General features: G+C 39.2%; 1 protein-coding gene across 1 annotated transcript; it reads left to right on the forward strand.

Moving 5' to 3' along the window:
- Window positions 1–12,298: 12,298 nt before the first annotated feature.
- Window positions 12,299–18,220, forward strand: opn7d (opsin 7, group member d). Its single transcript, XM_073471019.1, has 5 exons — window positions 12,299–12,389; window positions 12,509–12,671; window positions 14,887–15,014; window positions 15,108–15,442; window positions 16,105–18,220. The coding sequence occupies exons 1-5, from the start codon at window positions 12,299–12,301 to the stop codon at window positions 16,585–16,587; spliced, it is 1,200 nt and encodes a 399-aa protein (XP_073327120.1). The 3' UTR covers window positions 16,588–18,220.
- Window positions 18,221–22,773: the final 4,553 nt, after the last annotated feature.

Below are 22,773 nucleotides of genomic sequence, written 5' to 3' on the forward strand. Positions count from 1 at the left end.
ATACAAAAACTAGTTGATGAGTTCTAAAATGAAGTAGTCTTGAATCTCCAACTTTTTAAAAAATCTATCCAGTAGTTTGTTCGTTATCCCGCTGACAGACAAACTAACAAACAAACTAGATTAACTTGTTGGCGAAGGTAATAATGCAGGAGGATGCAACTTCTAATGTGAAATTGATTAGTTTGGATTTGATCAATGCCTAAAATGTGCTCTGCTCATTTTCTCTTCTCCCTTCCCGTCTTCACGCAGAATATCAGATTCACTGATCTGAGTGACAGTTGCTACATAAAAAATTTTAAAAAACACAGAAAAATGTTTTCGTCTGTAAGACATTCATTATTCCACATTCACATTCACACTGTTTACTGGCAAGAAGCAGATTAAAACATTCCAGCAGCGGCAATTAGTCATATTGCAGTAGCATCCGATTAAAAATGATAGCCTGAAGGTTTGTATTTCAGTCTCTGAAAATGTGGAGGAGTGGACTCTGCTCTCAGTCCTCTGCCACGTCTAAGCTAACAGAGGACATGTATGTGTCACAACAAAGCTGACTGTCTTTTAGGTTATAGTGTAAAAGCATTTTACAGCACCCACGCCTCAAAGATAATGTTTTCCACAGACAATACATAAGATATATGATATTTCTTTGAACCACATAGGGTCGGAAGGTAGATTATCATTCTTCTGCAACATAACAATACGTTTATTCTAACGGATTAAGGTCATTTTAATGTGTCGTGCTTTATCTTGAGGCAATATTGATGTTTCCCACGGGTGGATAACTCTGGGTAAACGAGGTATATCAACCTCTATTACATATATACAGTATATATATATATATACAGTATATATATATATATATATATACAGTGTATATATATATATATATATATATATATATATATATATATATATATATATATATATATATATATATATATATATATATATATATATGTATATATATTGTCTCTGGTATTTATCTGTTAATGGTCTAGTTTTTCATTTAAAAACAAAACAGAATGATCTTTAAATTACTGTTATTCATCCTGTGAAATCTGTCTGTGAAGTATACATATGTGCCATGAATTATATCAAACTGAAAGAGCTTGAGACTGAAAAGACTGAGCCTCTCTACCTTTAGAGTCACATTCCTCGTCTGTAACAGTGACATCCAATTAACTTTCTCACTTCGCTTTAAAGAATAAGTTCACCAAAAAAAGAAAATCCAGTCATTATCTGCTAACCCCCATGCCGACGGAAGGTTGGGTGAGGTTTCGTAGTCTGCAAAACATTTCTGGAGCTTCACAGCAAAACGGCGTTGTAGCATTTTGAAGTAGATGGAGATTTGTTATAAAACAATAAAAAATGATTGAAAATAAACATAAAATTGCTCCATACAGCACGGTCAAGTCTCTGGAGGCCCCTAGATCCTAAAACTGACTTGAAAGGACGTTATTCACACCCTCTTTTAAACTGAAATCTTCACTGTAGCTGCTGAGCACAAAGTGTTAATGTGCACCTGTTTGAAGTGGGTGCATGAGGTCGACTGCCTGTCGAGGGCGTAAATAACATCTTTTCAAATCAATTTGGGATCTCAGGGCTTCAAAAGATTTGATTATACCGGACGAGCTGAATGGAGCCGTTTTATGTTCTAATTCTCAGCATGAGATAGAGCAGATAATGACTGAAATGAATTTTCATTTTATGAACTTATATGAACAATATCTCATTTTTTGGAAACATAGTGAGTATAAAACTGACAACATCAACTTTAAAGTAATTATAGCAAACTTATTTACACACCCAAAAGTTAAGGAGCAACAACATTATTCATTTAGAGTCGTGTTACCAGTGTTTACCTGCTGTGGTATCTACCAGCTCCTCTAATGCTCCACCAGCTAACTGCTGTGTCTATCTGCAAATTGGTACTGAACTGGTTATGTACAGTGTGTTTGTAGAACCTTTATTTAGCAGAAAACAGCTGCCTGTTGCTACTGAAAACGATGAAGAGCAGTGAGAGTGAACCAAAACAGTAAATGTGTGGGTCTGACAGATAAACGAGCTGAAACTCAGCGTGAAGCCCTGTAAAACAGTGGGGAGCTGCCAATTCAGGTGATAATTTTCTGCAGGCTCATCACAACACATATTATGACACTGTTTACACAGTCATCAAATACGTTGTCAGTTGACAATAGATAAAATCAAGCAATAAAATCAAGTATTGATAAAACACCTGTGGAACGAGAGATAAGTTCAATTAGTCAGATTCAAACTGAGGTGGATGTCAACCAGAACTGAACAAATGTATTGCATAACCTGTAAAGAAATGATTTTGGGGCGTGTTAAAGGTGACACCCAATAGTTTCGATATTGCAGCAGCGAAGTAAAACGCTTCCCAAGTCTGATCTGCTGTCCGTTTGGTCTTGTTTCATCAGGAGCCAAGACAAACCATTTCTACCTTGGACTCAATCAGAAAGCAAGACCCATGCTGCGTCCCAGTCGACGTTGAAATTGCCGACCTCTGACCACCAAGTGCTCCAGTTGCACACTGTCAAAAGCTGACAAAAAACTTGGCTGACTGTAACAAAATGACGTGTCTTTGGCAAGTGTATACGTGAGTGAACCCTAAGCAGTGCAGCCTGCAGAGGGAAAACGACACAAGGTAATAGACGCCGTTATTCATTATATTTAACGGCACTTTTATATTTGGAAACGTATCTAAATATTCCATTAGCCTTATACAAATACTGTCGTCTACAGATAAATTCTATCCCTTCCCCATGGGTGCTGCCATAGCTATGACGTCAGACAACTGCCCCCTCATGAAGGACTGACTCCGACTTTAATCACTGTTCCCTTTGAATTTTTTCTAGTATAGGAGGTCTGAAATGCTCAAGTTTCAAAATGTCTGGAATGCAGCATTTGGGTCGTATTTTAATCACACAGGTCCCACCTGTTAACACCCATCCTCCCTCCTTGGCACACAGAGAGGCAAAGCAAATTTCAAGGGCAGGAAAATACCAAAAGGTCAAAGCACACAGCCACAAAAATAGAGCCTGCAGAGACTACAGCTCTGTGAGGATGTTCTTATGCACACCCATGCTTTAAGCAATATCCTAAAGTCAGCATGCTGATGTTTAGCAGATATGTTTACCATGTTCACTGTCTCAGTTTAGCATGATAGCATCGTAACACTTGCAATTTTGCCCTGAACATAAACTGCAGCTGGTGGGAATATAATACGTTTTGCAGGTAATTGGTCATAAACTGAAGCCTTTTCTACATACAAATTTAATGATGGCTCATGATAAAAGTGACGGGTTCAACAAAGTTATTACAATTCATCCTTCAGTAAAACGTGAATGTCTTGCCTCATGATGGTGCTAGAGGTAAAGTCATGAGTTTTCTTTTAGCACCCCAGAGATCAACAAAGTTGTTAGGAGTCACTGTTTGGGCTGCGCGGATGTCTGTACCAAATGTTGTGCCCATCCATCCAGCAGAAGTTGGGATATTTCAGGCTAAGTAAAAGTTTGACTTGCTGGTGTGATGAGAAGTGATTGCACTCATGTTCAACATGGTCTCTCATAATTTCCTCTTGTTCTGATCAATCCCTGCCTTCTGTCACCTCTAATGAAGGGACAACATACTACAGCCGACCACTGGCTCCGACACTCAGTTCATCTGAATGTGTCAGAGGGAGCCTGAGAAGGACCAGGCCCTTGCGCCCGAGTATTAATATGACAGCACTGCTCTTTACAGCTTTGTGACAGCCCTGCAGCTTCGGCACAGCTCAGCAAATGAGCCCACGCTCCCTTAAGCAGCTTTCCATGACTGTCAGTCGGCTCCCAGCGCTGCTCCCAGCGAACTGGATGGGTGGGTATGATAAAGTAGGGTGACACGGCGCTTCAGGTGCAGTTCAAATGCTCCCTAAGTCCTAACTAGACAGGACTTACTGTGTGACTGAGGAGGATGATGTTTTTGCTTAAGTGGCTATCGCATTCATTATGGACCTTAAAATTAATTATAGTCATCTCAGAAATCTCATTCCAGACGTAAATTATGCATCAAACATTTTGTTATTCTCAATAGACACTAAGATAATTGCCAGGAGCAACAGGCTCAACACAATCATCTTCACATAAATAACCATTTCTTCACTGTGAACTATTAAGAATACGATGAAAGATGGTCACAAGCTGCCTAATTTCCTCTTAACGCTATTAGAAATTACAATCATTCTTCCTCTCACTCCGAGCTTAAATTACCACTTCGCAGGCACATCCTGCAATATTAATATTCTACTGAAATTCATATTCAGCTAGATTGGACAAAAAAATCCACCTCAACATCGTTGCATCCACACATTTAAATCTATAAGAACCAGTTTTCTCTCCACTCCTACAGTCAAGTGATATAGATGGTATATACACAAACCTACACACACACACACTGTTGCTACTGAGGCAAGCGATCTGGGGAAACGTGTAAGAAGGCGATTAATCTTAAGTGTAGAAAACAAATCAAAGTGTCTGGGATGAGAGTAGAGCGGGAAAGTAGTGCGTTAGGATGGATAGAGGAAATGGGGTGGGGAGTGGTATTTTGAGTCATCAGTGACACTCAGAGCCTGCCAGTATTATGCTGATCCCTCTCCCTCTATCTCTCTCTCCCCCCCGTCTCTCTCTCTCTCTCTCTCTCTCTCTCTCTCTCTTGGGCTGACCTGCCGTCACTGTGGGCTCTCCGTTCTACATCAGTGGGGCTCAATGCATCTCCAATAACGATGAGTGCATATGCTGTGTGAGAGAGTGAGTGCGCGTCCACCTGGCTGCATGTGTGGAAGTCATCGAAGAGGAGGAGAATACCTTAACCGGACTCCAGATTCAGGTCCACTCCTCCTCCTCCTCCTCCTCCTCCTCCTTCTCTCTCTCTCCCTCTCTGTCTGTCTGTCCCTCCTCTCTGTCTCCCTTTTTCGGTGGCTGGCCAAGCTCCTCGCCTCTGTGTCCTGCTCTACACCTGGCCTCCATGAGTTTAACTGAGGACAAGCCATTCCTCCCTGGAAGGTAAGCAGCGAAGCGTTAGTTGGGTTGTCTTTTCTATTCAGTGAAATACAAAGAGACTGGACGATGACAAAAAAGCAGGATTATTGATGGTGACGCACTTGTTTGAAGGTCCAAATTCTGCTGATGTTGTTCTCAATGCTTCCAATAGATGGATAATAACATATAGAAGCTAACATGACTCTGAAATACTATTTATTTTGTTATTTCTTGGATTTTATATTCTGTGCAGTGGGTCTGGTAGTTTATTCTGACTCAGGGTGGTTGTTATCTTACAACACTCCCTCTTCATTGATAACATCTGGTTGTGTTAAAGGAGCATTTACTGAAGGACATTAAGTGAAGTTTCACATCTCACAGAGGTGAAATTGTTTTTTAATGGATGTAATATGCTGCTGAAATGAAGCCACAGACAACTCGGCCAATTTTGTGGGATCTGAGGCAGGATTAGTGATGAGATCGCTGATCATCCCTCTCTGTAAAAAATAAAACAGTTGCTTTTCTTTATCCTTCAGTCAAAGTTGAATCGATATTGACTATTTTAAATACAACTGACTAAAGCTCAGGCTGCTTCCCACACATTATTTTTCTGCCTCACAACAGACAATCAATATGTGTTGACAATGAGTGATTAGGATGCCACAGTATGATGTCTTTCTGCTGGATACAACATGATATAACAAAGTGGATGACCTTCAACTGAGGATCAGAGTCAAAGGCAAATAACGAATGAAACCAGCTGTCCTTGGCAAGACATTCACCCATCATTGTCTTGTTTGCTTTTCCATACTCAATCAGATCGTGGTTATGTAATGTGTTTGTGTCATGAAGGAGAAGCAGTTGTGGTAGAGTGATGATGACTTGCTGCCACGGTGGCAGAACTGTACTTATTTATTTGTTTTGCAGTCTTTGTGGCCGCTGTCCCTTCTCTAAGTATGGAGAGGGAAGATCTTTAAAGCCAGATTAACATTGGAGACATTCTAATCATCCAAAATGAGGAAGTCTGAGTATGAAAAGCAATTAAATTAGGCTTAAAAATCAAATGACCAGTCTTTGTATTTTTTGCTTCAGATGTTTCATGATAAATTGTGTCTGTAGCAAGAGATAACAAGAGTTTCCGTTCTCTGGAAGCAAATCAGTGCCACCACAAGACCAAATCCTCCTCCAACTCCCCTTCTGTTTTTTTCTTGATTCAATCTCACTGGCTACAATAAAAAAACAAGGAAAGAAAATCTGCGATTACAAATATTAGAACCCCAAATGTCTGATTTTCATGAAACAAGACCTTGTGTTGGAAGCTATCTGTGGTCTCCATTCAATTGTATCCTCATTCCTCAATTACCCTTTTCTATGAAGTAGGTTTCATTGTTAGTGGCTACAGTTCACTCTCTTTTCACAGCTGTATTAAGTTACTGAACATACAACATTCCCTTTTATTGTGAAGCAGTTACAGGAAATGCAATGTGTTACTCACAAGGTTAGCGCTCATTTGCCACATTTCTCATCAGCAGATCAGCTTGAAATGTTATATGATAATGTTATATGATGCAATATTGTCTCAAATATTTACGTAAATTATGTTGTATGCCTTCACTATTACATTAAATGGAACATTTTAGATGTTTTTGCACCATTTATATCCTTGGGAACAGGAAAATAATTCAGAATAAATGTCTGTGAATTTGAGATATGCTTGGGCTGAAGAGGTTTAATGAGCCTCTCTATTAAAGTTGATTGTAAATTATTAATTTGTAGGGAATTATCAACAAATCCATTGACTATCACGTTCAGGTTCTAAAGCCACGTGTTAAAGAATTCTGTGTAAGAACAAAAAGTGTAAGTGAGCTCACATACTGGAGCCACATGATATGATATGATATGGCCATTATTTTGACAGATTGCAATATGATTCACGATAAGTGGTAATCATAACTTTTGCTTCACAAGTTTAGCTTTCACCAAAAGAACCTATAAAAACCAACATGGTGGAACATTTGTTGAGGTCTTTACCAAACAATCATGTTCTCTTACATCTGGAGAACATGATTTGTAGGCCAGGGCGTTCCTGCAGCACTACAGTTCTTTATTTTAACGCTGTTTTGTCAAACATTTAGCAAAAAATTGTATATTCTTGCGATTTGGAGATTGCGCTTAACCCTATTGCGTTTTTGATTATATTTCCATTATTTTGCAGCCCCAATCTCTCACAACATTTGTGCTGATCCGTCCAGTAGATGCTGACACATTTCACCAAGCTCTTTTGGTTTCATCCTCTGAGGACCATGAATATATGAAGCGAAATTTATGGCAATCGAATTGTTCTTGAGATGTTTCAGTCTGGACGGATGGACGTATGTCTGTTTATGATAAAATCAATGTCCAAACCTGAACACCTGTAGAGTCATTAGGGGGTCAACTGATTCAAGGTCAGATCGCTGTTAAGAATTTAACATTTAGACATTTCAGCCATTTAGTAGCCTCAATATGGGCTGGATTCTGTTGGACCAGTTGTTGAATAGCAATAGATGGAAGTTCCACAGTTAAAATAAAGTGATTATGTTGTGTTATTTAGTTTATCATGTAAGTTGTTGTTTATGTTATCTGTTCTTTTAACTCCTGATGTAACTCTACTCTGATTTTGCATCGAACAAAGATCATGTCAGTGATTGAAAGAGTTTTCTAATGGAAAAACATCCAACATATTGTTAATGATGAGCCAATAATCGATTGTTAAAGCAGTCGACTTTTAATGGAAGAAATCGCTTAACATTTGTGTCCCTAATTAAATAACTGTACTACAAAGCCGGGCATCCTGAACACATTGTGTTGGGCGCACACTGTATCCTGTGATCTTTCTTCACGGTCATTACATAAGATATGTCACAGCATGCCCTGCGATGTCTAAAAGAGTTGCCTTCAGCCAGCCTTTGTCATCCTGCTTAAACAGAGTAAATATTGTACTGTGATGGCATCACTTGTCACTGTCAGTCACTCTCAGATGAGGAGGCAGCTACGAACAGCGAGGGCGCACACAGCCCACCTTAATCTGTCAAAGGTCTCACACAGGGCCCTCAGGGGATGTGCTGCACAGCTCGCTGTGTGTCACGTATGTTGAAGTGAGGATTTGTGTTTAAATTTTGCACAATTCAGTGAATCATGAGCTTGAGGAAATACTAATGATACAAACACAAAAATGTGGACTACAGCTGCAACAACTGAAGAAAATCGATTGAACTGTTTCAGTCATTTTTCAAGCTAAAACGTCACATTTGCTGCCTTCAGCTAAAAGTAAAGTAAAGATTTGCCGGTTATCTCGGCCTTTTTTGAGAGTTAATGAAATGTCTTTAGGTTTTTTTACTGACAAAACAAGAAACCTGATGATGTTACTTTGGGCTCTAGGAAATTGTTATGACAAATTCACATTTTTTTTAATAAACTAAATGATTAACTGGTTCAAAAAGAAAATAGAAGGTAGATTAATCAATACCAAATGTAAGCTACTCACCCACTCCCTGAAAAATGAACAAAAATGTGAAAAACACCTCGCAATCTTAGAGTGTCATGTGTCAGGTGTAAACATAACCTACTTGGTGGAGGTAATAAAAATATATCCTTGAAATGCACTAATGAAAACAGTATAAATGCATGAGGGACAGGGCGCGTCAATCAACTGAAGCGTACAAGATATAATGTGACACATTCAGAAACATAAATATTTCATGACTCATAATGTCAAAGGCACAAACACTGAGGGCTGGTGTGAATGTAAACAGTCTGATGTGATTTAGCTTCCATTAAAGCAACACATGTTTACTTTCACAGAGTAAAAAAAAGGAGTTTTTCAGTATGTTGAAGGGTCAGGCACTGCCATTGTAACTGTCACTGCACATGTGACGTCTTCGCGGCTGCACTTAGAAACCCTGTCAGCCTTTAAATGGCTGCTTATCTCCTCCTATCACAGCCATCTAAGAGTTACAGACAGTCCTGGTTTCAGTGGCATCAGATGAATCTCAGCTTTTGGATGACATGCAGCACAGAAACTTGTCACAAACTTAGGGATTACTTGTCATGCTGACAGCAGCAGAATAGCCCAGAGAGATAAACTCAAATCTTTTTTCCCCCTGAGTAAATGACACAGTCAAAATGTCTCCACAGAGGCAGCAAACTTATGCGGATGGGTCAGGGCAGAGGACAATGAGGTTCAAATGTGCATAAAAAATAAAATAATGGGGTACAAAAAGCCAGGTCAGCCTGTGATATATGGTTCACTGCCTACATCATCATTTGGAGGTCGATGTCCACGTCTCTGTCTCAAAGGCGTCCAATTAATCACAGCTGAACAGAACAGTTATTCAGCCGGGCTCAGCGACATGATAACAGTGGTGTCACAGCTCAGCCAGTCACAAAATACTCAATCTGTCACAGCGGACCAAAGGCACAGTTCAGCTGGTTAAGCTCTTTCACACTCACGTGGCAAAGGGTCGTCTTGGTTTTGCTACTCTGGTTACATAAACAAGTTCAAATACAGAGCTCAGCCCAGGAGATATATATTTGGTAGTAATACTGTGCATCTGTTATTGTTAATGAGAGGCAGCTACGTCATTCATGTTTTAAATCAAACAACGCAGATTCAACTCGACACTTATTTAAAAAAAGAATCACTGCTTTTTCAAATCATACAGTGTGGGATTTGTTAACAAAACGAGGGAGATACTGCTCATTCAGCCTTGGCGGACGGGCTGGAGCTTATAGGCTGGCACACTTGAGAGATATGCATCCACACACTCAGATCTGTGCAAAAATGTTTCTGATTAATGCAAGCTTTAAATACTCCGGACGCAGGAGTTTCTGTCCAAGAGCTGGCATGAGATAAAACATCTTTTGCCCAGAACTGAGTGAGCAGACGTGTCTTCCTTGAGCCTTCTTGTACAGGACGCTTATCACTCCAGAAACTGTATTTTGTTTTTGGCATTATTTAATCACACTGTTGTGACAGGAATAAAATCAAAGAGGCAAAATTATGACTGAGACAAAGGTACTTGGTGTGTTTTTGAGTCCAATCAATCATTACTGACATTTAAGAGAATACACAAGGGAGAAACTTCATGGCTAAAGCTAATGCAGTGAAGTCATCTTTAGCTTTTGTTGAAACTCGGCAGTACGGCGTTATACATACAGGTGTTTCTGTTATTTAGTCTACCCAGACTGATATAAATGGGGTTGACAAAATAATAGAATTACCAGTGAAACACAGTACAATTCAACATTTGTCTAAAACAGTTTCAGCAGAAATAGATCACAACCTACATGAAGGAGGGCTTAATTGGATAATTGTTGATGGCATCAGACCAGATAACCTGGAAATGGAGTGTTTAATGGCTGATATTTGTTCCTTAGTTTCGTTCTCCAGTCTCTCTGGGCTGTGGGCAATAGGCAGGCTACAATTTGTTTACTTTTCTTTAATCCTCTCAACACGGCAAGACCCACCCTACTCTATCTCCGTTTCACGCATACCTGTCCCTCCTAAAACAATGGCAGTTAGAAAATAACATTTACTCTTCGTTAAGGATATGTTCCACATGTAAATACACATTTAAAATAAAAGTTAAATTGCTATAAATGATAATGTAATACAATGTTTCAGGTGTGGTGGACCACCACAGCTAGATAAGATGGGACACTGAAAATTATAATCTAGACAACAATACAAAATGCCTGTGATACTTTTTTCTACTTACTCTTACTCTTGTACTTAACTCATTTTACTTCTTTTGTTATTCTACTGGGCAGTGTTTTTTGCATTTACTCTTTAAACTCTTTATATTTTGTATATTTCACTACTATTTAACACTCTATTGTTTTTATTCTGATAATAAACTGGGCCCAGTGTTCGACCCTGCCCCTCAAACCCACTGGTTGTTACTCTAATCTTTATAATCTAAGTAACACAATCAGTACAATAAAACTATGTGATAAATACAATCTAAAGAAAAGGTAATGGTTGCATATATACACACACAAACATATTCTATATATGCAGCCTTGTAAACACTGTAGTCTTGTTTACTTTGCATATCTGTCAACTTGCTGATAAATTCCCTGTCTGGCTCAAACCCATCCGTTAGCGAATTAGATTTATTGATAGCAACAGATTCCTTTGTCACTGAGTTCTTTGGGTTCGAGTGGCACTAAAACTGCTCATAACTACTTACTCTGCTGACTCTCCTCCACTCAGACTGACTGGACATTTCGTCATTGGACTGGCGTGCTGACTTGCATAGTAATGAAGACTCATTCTTCATCCTGTGTGATTGCCTGAGTCCTTGAGAGTCAATGTTGCCCCTGCAACATCTCTGATAGCACTCCCAAGTATTGCTCCAGAATCGTCGCCTGCACGGAGCTTTTCCTGCCCCGTTTACATTTCTTTTTTTTTTATTCTTCTATCAGGCAAAGTGGTGCACTGAATAGCAATCATCATCTTGTTTACAGATATATGGGTGAGGAGGTACTGATTGCTTAGATTAAGAGTCTGCCTCATAACAAAGAGCATGAGTGCCTCCGACATGCTTCAGCTGATGCTGAGAAGAGGCTATTAAGATTCTTCCAACAGTCTATTAGGTTAATATATTAGCTCTGAGCATCTGTCAGCTCTCTGCCACGGCAGGATGAACACCCTCTTACCTCTGCTCATTATGTAACTATTCTATCAATACATTTGTCTGTGCGCATGACTTGCATCATGTGCAAACCTGTGTTAGCTTGAAACAACACTGCAATCTATTTTTCTGGTAAATTTGAGCTCATGTAAACCTAAAGGTGATTGTTTTTGCTCTCCAGCTCTCAATCTCTCATCTAATCCTCAAAGGCACAATGTAATTATTTCCATCTGTCAGTCTTGTGTTATATATTTTTATTTAATATGAATTGTCCTCTTTCGCACAGGATTATTATTTTTTATACAAAAGCTCTTTCATCTCTACATCTGTTCCTGGAGGCTGGAAGTATTGTGCAACAAAGACAGGAAGACAGCTCGAATTACAGTCAACAGACTGCATTTTAGATGAATAAGTAACAAAACTGGAGACATGTATATCTGGTTTCAGCAGGCAGTAAGGAAATATCTTTTGCACTGCTTATTAAACATTTGCTCCATTTTGAGTGTTTTCAGCAAGTTTGAAAAGTCTTTAATCACTGCATAATTCACAATTAACCTGTGTGTGTGCTTCTTGTTAACATTATAGATGGGAAATGCTTCAGACACATCTGCTGTGTTTGCCTCCTCCATCTCCAAGGAGCACGACATCCTCATGGGTTCCCTGTACAGCGCGTTTTGTGAGTCCATACAACAAGCGAATCACTGCCGTGTTGATCCTTCATGCATGCATGACAAATCCCCACAGGTGCACCATCTCCAGCTCAGCTCAATCTCCCTTTATTTTGTTTCCTTACAGGTATACTATCCCTCATGGGCAACTGCATCCTGCTACTTGTTGCATATCACAAGCGGTCGACCTTGAAGCCAGCAGAGTTTTTCATCATCAATCTCGCCATCAGTGACCTTGGGATGACACTCTCTTTATTCCCGCTGGCAATAACGTCATCCTTTTCACACAGGTATCTCATATTCCCCTCGTACCTCTATATCTTGTTTCTCCAATCTGGAGAAACATGAAACTAATGTCTCTGTAAAAATTTAAAATTGACTTTAAATGGCAATTGCTTGCAGGAATCTGCAGGAATGCTGGAAGCCAATCTATATAACGGCACCATATTAAATGCTGCAACACATTCATGGTTTCTGCAATAAAGGAACAGATCACCCAAAAATGTGTTCATTATATATTCACCCCCATGCTGATGTAAAGTCAGGTGAAGTTTCGTAGTCCACAAAACATTTCCGAAGCTTCACGGCAAAAAAGCGTTGCAGCATTCTCCTAAACAACTGAAGAAGTTGGGGACTTGTTTTAAAATGTTTTGAAAAACAACCAAAAAGAAATAAAAAATAGCTCCATACAGCTCGTCCGTCAGCAGCTACAGAGATGATTTCGGGGTTAGAAAGGGTGTAAATAACATCTTTACAGATCAATGTGGGATCTCAGGGTTTCTGGAGACTTGGATGAGCTCTATTGAACCATTTCATGTTTTTATTTTGGTTTTAAATCAAGTCCCCAGCTACTTCAGTTGTTTAGGAGAATGCTACAAAACTGTTCTGCTGTGAAGAAATTTCACCCAACTTTCCATCAGCATTGGGGTGAGTAAATAATGACCTTTTTTTATTTCTGAATGTCCAGAGTGATATATATCTAGTATTTATAAACAACATTTACATTAATCTTAGAAGTGGAGGTGGGTTACAGACCCATAACCACTTCATGACTCACACAGGAGACAATCATATGCATGGATCTTCCAATGCAAATTCAACCCACGGAGGTTTAGACAAGACATCTGTCACTCTTGTCTTATCCCCGGGTCGTCAAATACTGAGGCTTTGTGCTGGCGTCAGTATATGACAACCTCGGGATGAGACTCAACAGTCAACTTGTCTTTCTCCAAGAAGTCACGCTTTGTTGCCTTAACAGACTTCAGACTGCAGAGTAGTTCATACACTTCACCTAATCAAACAGTGCCCTGATGTCTTTGGTTATTTTAAATCAGTGGGATGCTTGAAATGGCCCCTCTTTACTCTGACACCTTGGTGATGAAAGCCCTGACCTGCTGCGAGAAGCATCACTTTGCAGGAAGTATAATAAACTTACACATACTGATAACTAAAAAACAAAGTAAAACCTCTCTCCTGCCAGAGTTAATGGTGTGCGACACATGTTAATCTCATTCAGGGAGGAAAGTCGTTTTAAAGAGGTCATATTATGCTAATTTTCAGGTTCATACTTTTATTTAGGGGTCCCAGAAGAATAGGTTTACATACTTTAATTTTCAAAAAACACATTATTTTTCTCATATGGTGCATTGCTGCAGCACCCCTTTTCACACTGTGTCTTGAACGCTCCGTTTTAGCTACAGAGTGAGACAGCTTGCCTCCGTTGAATCTTTGCACATGCGCATTACTTAATGGGCAGGATGTAGCCATTCAGAGGCAGAGTACAACAGCGTATGCAACTGGATGTCTGCTGACTGACCGGATCGATTCATTTTCATATACATATATATATATATATATATATATATATATATATATATATATATATATATATACACATATATATAGAGAGAGAGAGAGAGAGAGAGAGAGAGAGAGAAATATTTATAAAATTTATTTAACATCTGTTACATAGTGACGAACATAAGTTATGGGAGTAAAGGCACGCAGTGCAGGAGCAGTGTTTTCTGTGGGAGAGAGTAACTCCCTTTGGCGTGGACTTTGGGACATCACATTAGTCATTTTGAATACATATCGCCATGTTAAATAAAGGCATTTTGATCCTCCAGTGTGCCTTGGATTATTTTTGAGGATGACTTGCAATTCATATTTTTTAATCAAGTCTATATTTCATCCATGACTTGCGTTGTGCCCCTCATAAGATGGATTTCTCTGGTTCCAGTTTCTTAATTGCGAGAATTTTTTGCTTTTGTAATCTGAATATTTTTCAGTTTGGACAATTGGTTGTACAAAATGAGCAATTTGAAGATGTCACCTTGAACCTATGAAATCGTGACAGGCATTTTTCATGACTTCCTGACGCTGTAACAACCAGTGACTCAACTAATGAGGAAAATAATCAGTTGATTAATTGATTATGACAATGAATGTTAGTTGCAGCCCTAGCCTCCATCATCTTTCCATTTTTTTCCTTCTCTCTGCATACAGGTGGCTCTTTGGAGATCTCACCTGTCAACTCTATGCTATGTGCGGAGTGCTGTTTGGCCTTTGCAGCTTGACCAACCTCACCGCTCTCTCCTTAGTGTGCTGCCTTAAAGTCTGCTTCCCTAACCACGGTGAGGGGAGATTGTATTTAACAGCGTGACAAGTGACGCAAAAAAATTACACAATAACTGAAAAGCATCTTTTCCTATCTCCTGTCTGATCAGGTAACAAGTTCTGCTCGTCACACGCGCGCCTCCTGGTGGTTGGAGTGTGGTGCTATGCGTCGGTCTTTGCTGTGGGGCCCTTGGCACAGTGGGGGCATTACAGTGCTGAACCCTACGGCACAGCCTGCTGCATTGACTGGCATGCGTCCAACCACGAGCTTACAGCTTTGTCCTACATCATCTGCCTGTTCGTCTTTTGCTACGCGCTGCCCTGCACCGTCATCTTCCTCTCCTACACGTTCATCCTGCTGACGGTGCGAGGGTCACGTCAAGCCGTCCAGCAGCATGTGTCATCACAGACCAAGACCACCAATGCACACGCTCTCATTGTCAAGGTCAGAGGATATGAGTGTGTATATCACTGAACACAGGTTTTACAGATGACAGGATTTGAGTAGGATATGAGACAGTAAATCATTCAAAGGTTTTAAAATGCCATGCTGATAACTTGATTTAGCTTTACTGGAATCTGCTCATGCATACAGTGAAGTCCAGATGACTCAGACAACGAGCCAAGATACTTCTATTTACATTGCTAACTCCACCAAGGAGGTTATATTTTTTTGCCCATATTGGTTGGTTGGTTTGTCAGCAGGATTACAAAAAAATTACTGAACAGATTTCCATGAAACTTGGATGGAGGATGGGTCTCAACTAGGAGTAGACATACTATCTGCCCTGGCCGATTATTAGGGCCAATATTCTGCATTTTCTGAGAATTGGTATTGGTGATTTTTCTGTCATCTGCAAAGTAACAAATAACTAAATTTATCAAATAAATGTAGTGGAGAGGAAGTACAAAGTAGTAGAAAATGGAAATACTCAAGTCAAGTACCTCAAAATTGTACTGAAGAACAGTACTTGAGTAAATTGTATTTAGGTTTATTTCATCACTGGTTAGTACTTTATTACTTCAGTACTTTATGACACTAACTAAATCCTCTGCATGTCCTGTTTTTGTGCTGTGTGTGCATGTGGGAATGTTTCTTCTCTACAGCTGTCAGTAGCTGTGTGTATCGGCTTCCTGGGTGCCTGGACTCCATATGCCATCGTGGCCATGTGGGCTGCTTTTGGAGATGCCACACAGGTTCCTCCTGATGCGTTCGCCCTTGCCGCAGTGTTTGCCAAATCTTCCACCATCTACAACCCTATGGTCTACCTGCTGTGTAAGCCCAACTTTCGCGAGTGTCTCTACAGAGACACATCAATGTTGCGACAGAGGATCTATAGGGGAAGTCCTCATTCAGATCCACAAGAACGCTTAGGCTCCACCTCACAGCGCAACAAGGACATGAGCATCTCCACGCGCTTCTCAAATGGACAACAGGAGAGCTACGGGGCGTGTCTGCACTGCACTGAGAATGCGGCACCGTGTCATGTGACCACTCCCCAAAGGACTGCCTGCATCCTGACTGGATCCAGCTACAGAGAGGTGACAGTTAGCCAGCTCTCAGACAAACCACAGGCGGATTTGCTCTAGTGGTACAACCTCCTTCTATCGTGAAGCAAACGAGACAGGACATGTGCTCAAAAGACAGAGATTACTGGGCATGGACAACACGGCGACAAAAGGCCCCCACAAGTAATAATGAGTGTGTGTTACCGGGACGTTACGGCATGACAGCAACACAGTCTTGTAAGGACCTTTGATAGCATCCCTCCTGAAAGTCACTCACAAATGGCTGCTTCGTTGTGAAAAGATTTTAAAAATCCACACAGTTCTTCCTCATCTGAGAACAAATTGTATACATGTAATGTCTTGATGCCTGATTCTGTATCAGCTTGTGTCCTGTTTCATTTTAATGTACAGTAACGTAACTGGATTCTGAAGGAGCAGAAAATGAGACGGGGAACCCCCGCTGGGCTCAAGGTTTATTAGGCAAATATGTGACACTTAAAGGCAGCTCATTATCTTTTGCCTACAGCAGGAGCATACTTTGTAATGTGAGGACAAACTGTGTTTAATATCTGGCCTGTGCAAACAAAACACATCGTAAGAAATGAAGATATGTGGAATTATTTTTATGGATTTAAAGGAGATGAAGAAAATGTTATGGTTCTTCCAGTGATAGCAGACAAACAGGTTAATGTGTCATCAAAGGACGCGTAGACTTGACCTAAAACGGTCAAGTATTCAGCCCCTGTAGGCTTGAATGTTACTACTGACGTTTTGTCCTTGTCAAGAGTGGAAACCGTCATAACGGAGACATAAACTCAATCTGACAGCCGCTGTTTCCTGTAAGGAATCAAACAACCAACTTTTAGCAGCCACTGGAAGCCTACAGGGGCCGAGTATCAGAAACTTAAAAACAGATTTAGGTGGAGTATCACATGTACATGATGAGGCTGGACTGTGCCATGTAGCCTGAAGTCACCTCCTACAGTGGACTGTTGGATAAACCCAACAAAAACGAGTTAGCACACTGTAGACCTTCAGGCTGTTTCCAGATTTTGACAGAATGTTTTTAGCGAAAGCCACCCAAGCTGCTCGCTTTCTTTTAAACTCTTGTGGGAATTTTCGTCCTCTCCAGACTCCCTCCGTTCTAATCTTGATTTCAACTTGATATCATTGGTTTATTACTAAAGGGGATACACAATAAAACAATCATCTGTCTGGTAAACAAACAGAGCCAATCCCAATTTTTTAAAATATTTATATATTGAAGTGTCCAGGCGAAAAACTATGGAAAAAAGCATTTATTTTACAGTAGCCCATAGCAAATGAAATGTAATTATGTTTTTGATCAGCATTAATTTACAGAAGTGCACACACAGAAGTGTATATAATCTCTAATGAATATTAGATTATAGATCCTCTTATGTGGGTCTTCTACTTATTATTTTCTCATGCAAACTTTATGCATTTACTGTTAAAATGAAGCTATCAATTAAAATAAAATCACGGCACAAGTGTAAGACCTTTTTTAACCCCCCAAAAAACAGCAACAGCCTTTAGCTATATCTTACTCTGCTTTCCCTTTTTAAATGTGGTACTGTGTTGTGTGGCTTCATCGTGTGTGCATATGAAGAAAAGCATATGGTTATGTGTTAATATCATTATCAAAATCAACTCTTGTGCAGCCTTATTTACTAAAGAAATAAAAGCATTGAATAATCGCTGTGGTCTGATTTTTCTGGGGAGGAAGGTACTTGCATTTTCTCCCAGAAAGCCAGGGCTCAGAGTGATGAAAGTACTTTCATTTAATATTTTCAGATTAAATCAGAACCTGAATGAGTCTTATTAGCCATCACATTAGCACCAAAATATACTGTAGAATATGAGGGAAATGGTAACACATAATTACTTGACAGTATACCATAACAGAATAAAGCTCTTAAAGTAAGAAGTAAGTAAAGCTAATAAAGTAAGAAACTTTTGAAAGATACTTTTAACACCACTTGATTTTTTTCCCTCAATTTAATTAACTATGACGAAGTGTTGCTGTGGAAACTGACACGATTCATTAACTTGAGAGCACACCGGGTTTTAAATTTCCCTTCACTTTTTAAACAATGGCATTAGTATTTTACACGATAACACTGCTTGTATTGCTTTCAATCAAATATACTAAAAGTGACATAAAAAAAAGTCAAAAAAAAACAAAACAACTGTATTTTCATTATTACTTCACTTTGAGTAATTTGCTTAAAATGACTGCAAAATTTTGACCTCATAATCATAAAAGTCAAGACAACTGTCAACACAATCGCCAGGACAAATGTTGAAAATGTACATTTCTATGAACCACAGATATGTTGAAACTTGAAATGTTTCTTTAGGTTCAATTTTCAATTTCATCTTGTAGCAATGCTGTGCTAATGGTCTGGTTAGGTTTAGGAAAAAAAAACACTTTTGTTCATGCTAAGTAAAAATGATGTCTTGGCTTTGAATACTAGAAACACACATGGAAATGTCCCACGGTCTTGTTAAAAACACCCAGTTTTGTCCCCACAAACGATGGCTGGAGATGTCCCAAGTTCCCGTTAAAAATATCTGTTTACTGTCACCACGGACATTGTCCCATGGTCTCATCCAGCTGTGTCACGCTTACAAAAGTTGAAACACAGTCTCCACCACCATCTTCTCTACACCTCCCAATATGAAAATCATGTCATAAACATGCAATGTGAATGTTATATGACGTGTCAATATGGTACATAACCTATGACCTACGTACATATATATCAGCGGTTTGTAGAAACATTAACCGACGCCATTTTATCCTGGCGACCAAATTTGCAATGCATATTTGTCTTAACTTTTGTTTAATCATTACATTATTTGTCTTCCTAAACTGACCAATCTGTTTGTGGAGAAGTACAACACTGTCATTTCAGATTTGAATAGCTTAATCTGGGAAAGCACTCTCTTGAGAGGTTGAAAGACTTCTTATTTAATGTTCTGTAATACTCCCAAATTAGTGCAGCTTTATCTCATCATTGTAACCACTGAGGCTGCATTCTGCAGAGGAGTATTTTTGAGCACACTGACCAAAATCATGATGACAGCAAAAGCTACAGCTGGGGGGTTTCCAACCCTTTGAAGATAATAAACATGTGCATCCAAAAGCACACATAAACAAGCACAGTGGAGTTTAAATCTTAGAAATACAAAACAAAGATATGCCCTGTAGATAGTGTATCTGCTGAAGTGATCTGCTTCTATCAGAGCTCAAGTGAACCGGAATAAAATGAAAATGAAAACCCTCTTTGCCAGCAGGAAGCCCAAGCAAAAATGCATGAAGTTTCGACTTAGATGCAAAGTAATTTATTTCCTTCAGTGTAACAAAAAAAAGTCTGGGGGATAAGCTTTTCCCTCGCAACTAATATAGGCAAACACTGAAATGAAGCCAGAGGAGGAATTAAAGAAAAAGAACTGGTATGGCACTTTTTTTTTCACTCTTCTTTAGAGAGACTGGAAGATTAATGCTACATGGGCGATATTTTTCAACCCATAAACTTAATCTAAAACAATGATTTACCTCGCCAGGTTTTTCATTACTGCGCCATCTGTGTGCAAAATTCTTGATATTGGACTCTGTAAGCTTCTTTTCTAGAGACAGACGGAAACTTTCCAGTTAACACGATTACAAATATTACCCAAAACACAGATGTAGTGAGAGTTTACCCAGTACAGCATCCAAAAGCTACAACCAAATGCTTTAATTAGGATCCACTTCAAAGAAAATGAGTGTGAAATTTATATATAAAAAAACAGTACTGCACATCTTTATCCTCATCTGACTCTCCTCTCCAAAGCCCCATTCTTGCTCTCCTCAGTTTCCCAAAAACTCTGCCTCGCTCTCTCTCTTGAAATCCAGACTTGCAATACCAGCTCGTCTTGTGCAGCAACACAACCCCCGGCACACAGTCAACGCAAAACACAAACTTATTTTGGCATCTTTAATTCTCTGCCTGACGTCGCTGCCTCAGTGGTGACTTGAGGACAATTTTAGTTCCTAAGTATGTGTGTGAAAGAAAGAAAGAAAGAAAGAAAGAAAGAAAGAAAGAAAGAAAGAAAGATTAAGTGTTTTCTTCACCCTACCTCTTGGCTGAGAAGTCCATTACCATGTCTGACAGGTTCATCCTGACATCAGGCTTACACCTTCCTGTATTAATCAAAACATACTGGTTAGGATGAATGATAAAACAAAAATGATCTCTTTAATCACTGCCAGTGTTTTTGTTTGCTGCTGTACTTCCACTAAGGTTGAGCTGACACGATTAGACAGTTAATCTAGCAGTAAGGTGGGGGAATTATAATCAGCAACTGTTTTGATTATCAAATTGTCTTTGTCATTTTTTATCAAACATTTCCTAGTTTCAGCTTCTCAGTATCTCCAGCTTTTAGACTTTTGGTCAGACAAAAAAAGGTTTCAAGATAATAATAATATTTTATTCCAGCTCTGTCAAAAACCAACTCATATTGGATTCATCAAAAAACACGTACATTAGATTAAGTTCTGCTGCCGGTGCCCCGCCACAGTGGCTGCCCATTGCTCCTTGTGCTTATCATTTCACAATACATTATATACTGTATAGCTGAGCATAACTGTATATAATGTGACAATAAAATTGATTTGATTTGGATTTGATACTGTATGTTACATTTCTGCTGAATGTAAATTAAGACCAGACAGATCAATAAAGAAAATAATTAGCCAATTAATCAGTGATGAAAATAAATACCGCTCGCATTTATACATGATGACAAACTCAGGATCAAACATTGCCACAGAGCAGAAACAAGTCTCAAGGATAAAAATGATAACTTTTACTAAAGCAGCTTTTTGCAAGCCTTTTGTATTGGACTGCATTAGATAACATGTTCACTGTGTCAGCACTACTGAGCCTCTGCCATATTTTATCTATAACAATGTGATAAGAGGTTAAACTTAGATTCATACTCCAGTCCACAGTCAGTGTCTCAGTGATGTGCTAATGCCCTGACGCCCTCCAGTGTATACAAAAAGAAGAGCAGGAGGAACAACTATCAGCCAAATAGCACCATAGCCTATTTACCCCAATGTATTTTTAATATACTGTACATTGAATATTTTGAAAAAAATCAACAATTCTGGCCCATAAGCTCATTTTGATAATTTGTTGCTCCTATTAGTTCTGTTGCACTCGTTATTCTTATTGATACGTGTAATATTTGATATTGTTTATGTTTTTTTTGTATAGGGACAAGTATGCAGCATAAACTGATGCCACACACCACATTTATAGTCTAAGATCATTTGAAATGTCCACCCCTTGATGGGCCTTGACAATACATAAAACATAAAACTCAACAACAAATACACAGGAGACAATACAAAGTCTAGTGGCAGTCACACAACATAATATATCTGGAAAAACCACAATCGTTTTCAAAATCAACTTGGAGCATAGGATGCCATAATATTCATACACTTTTGTTTAGCTGCAGCATATACTCTTCTCAACAAGGTTTCTGAGTTATTTAGACTATTTGGGGTAGCATAAAATTTAAAGCAGTCTGCCCATTTGAGATAAAGCTTGTAAAAGAGTCCATGAGGTGCATCAAACCACTGAAAGGAGCCTTGATGGTGACCAAAATAAATAACATAACTCCCTGCCACTTCACAATTACTTTAAACTGCATTTTAGGGTTGATTAACATAATATCCCTCCATTAAACATGTTTAATACATGATTCAAATGGCTTGGTTGTGGTAGTTAGCTTAAAAAGTAACACTGACCTCTTGACTGCTTTGGAAGTAGTTTGAGCTCGTCTGCTTTCACCTAAAATAGTTGAGACATCAATGTTATTACATCTCACAGGACTGAGAAACAATTACACCGACCGTTTTTGTCAAGATACTAACATTATAGGTTCAACTTTCGTGAGACACGGTTCAGGATATCCTGGTGTTAAAGGTGGCTAACGTTAGCTAGCTAACCTAGGTGTGCCGATGTTGCGTTCCCATGCAAGTCAGAAGTCGGAATTTCTGCCTTCCAATTTAAACCGAGCGCACTTTAATTTACATTCTTGAATCACATATGCCCGTTTATTCCTTGTTCTGTGGACTAAAATCAAAAGGCATAGAAAAAGAGATTCTTGTCTTGTCATGTCATTTCTGAGCAAATACACTGGAACGCGTTTAAGATTGGAGGTTGGGATAGTGATCAGGTGTAGTGC

The sequence above is a fragment of the Pagrus major genome, chromosome 7, assembly GCF_040436345.1.
Source record: "Pagrus major chromosome 7, Pma_NU_1.0".
Lineage (NCBI taxonomy): Eukaryota > Metazoa > Chordata > Actinopteri > Spariformes > Sparidae > Pagrus > Pagrus major.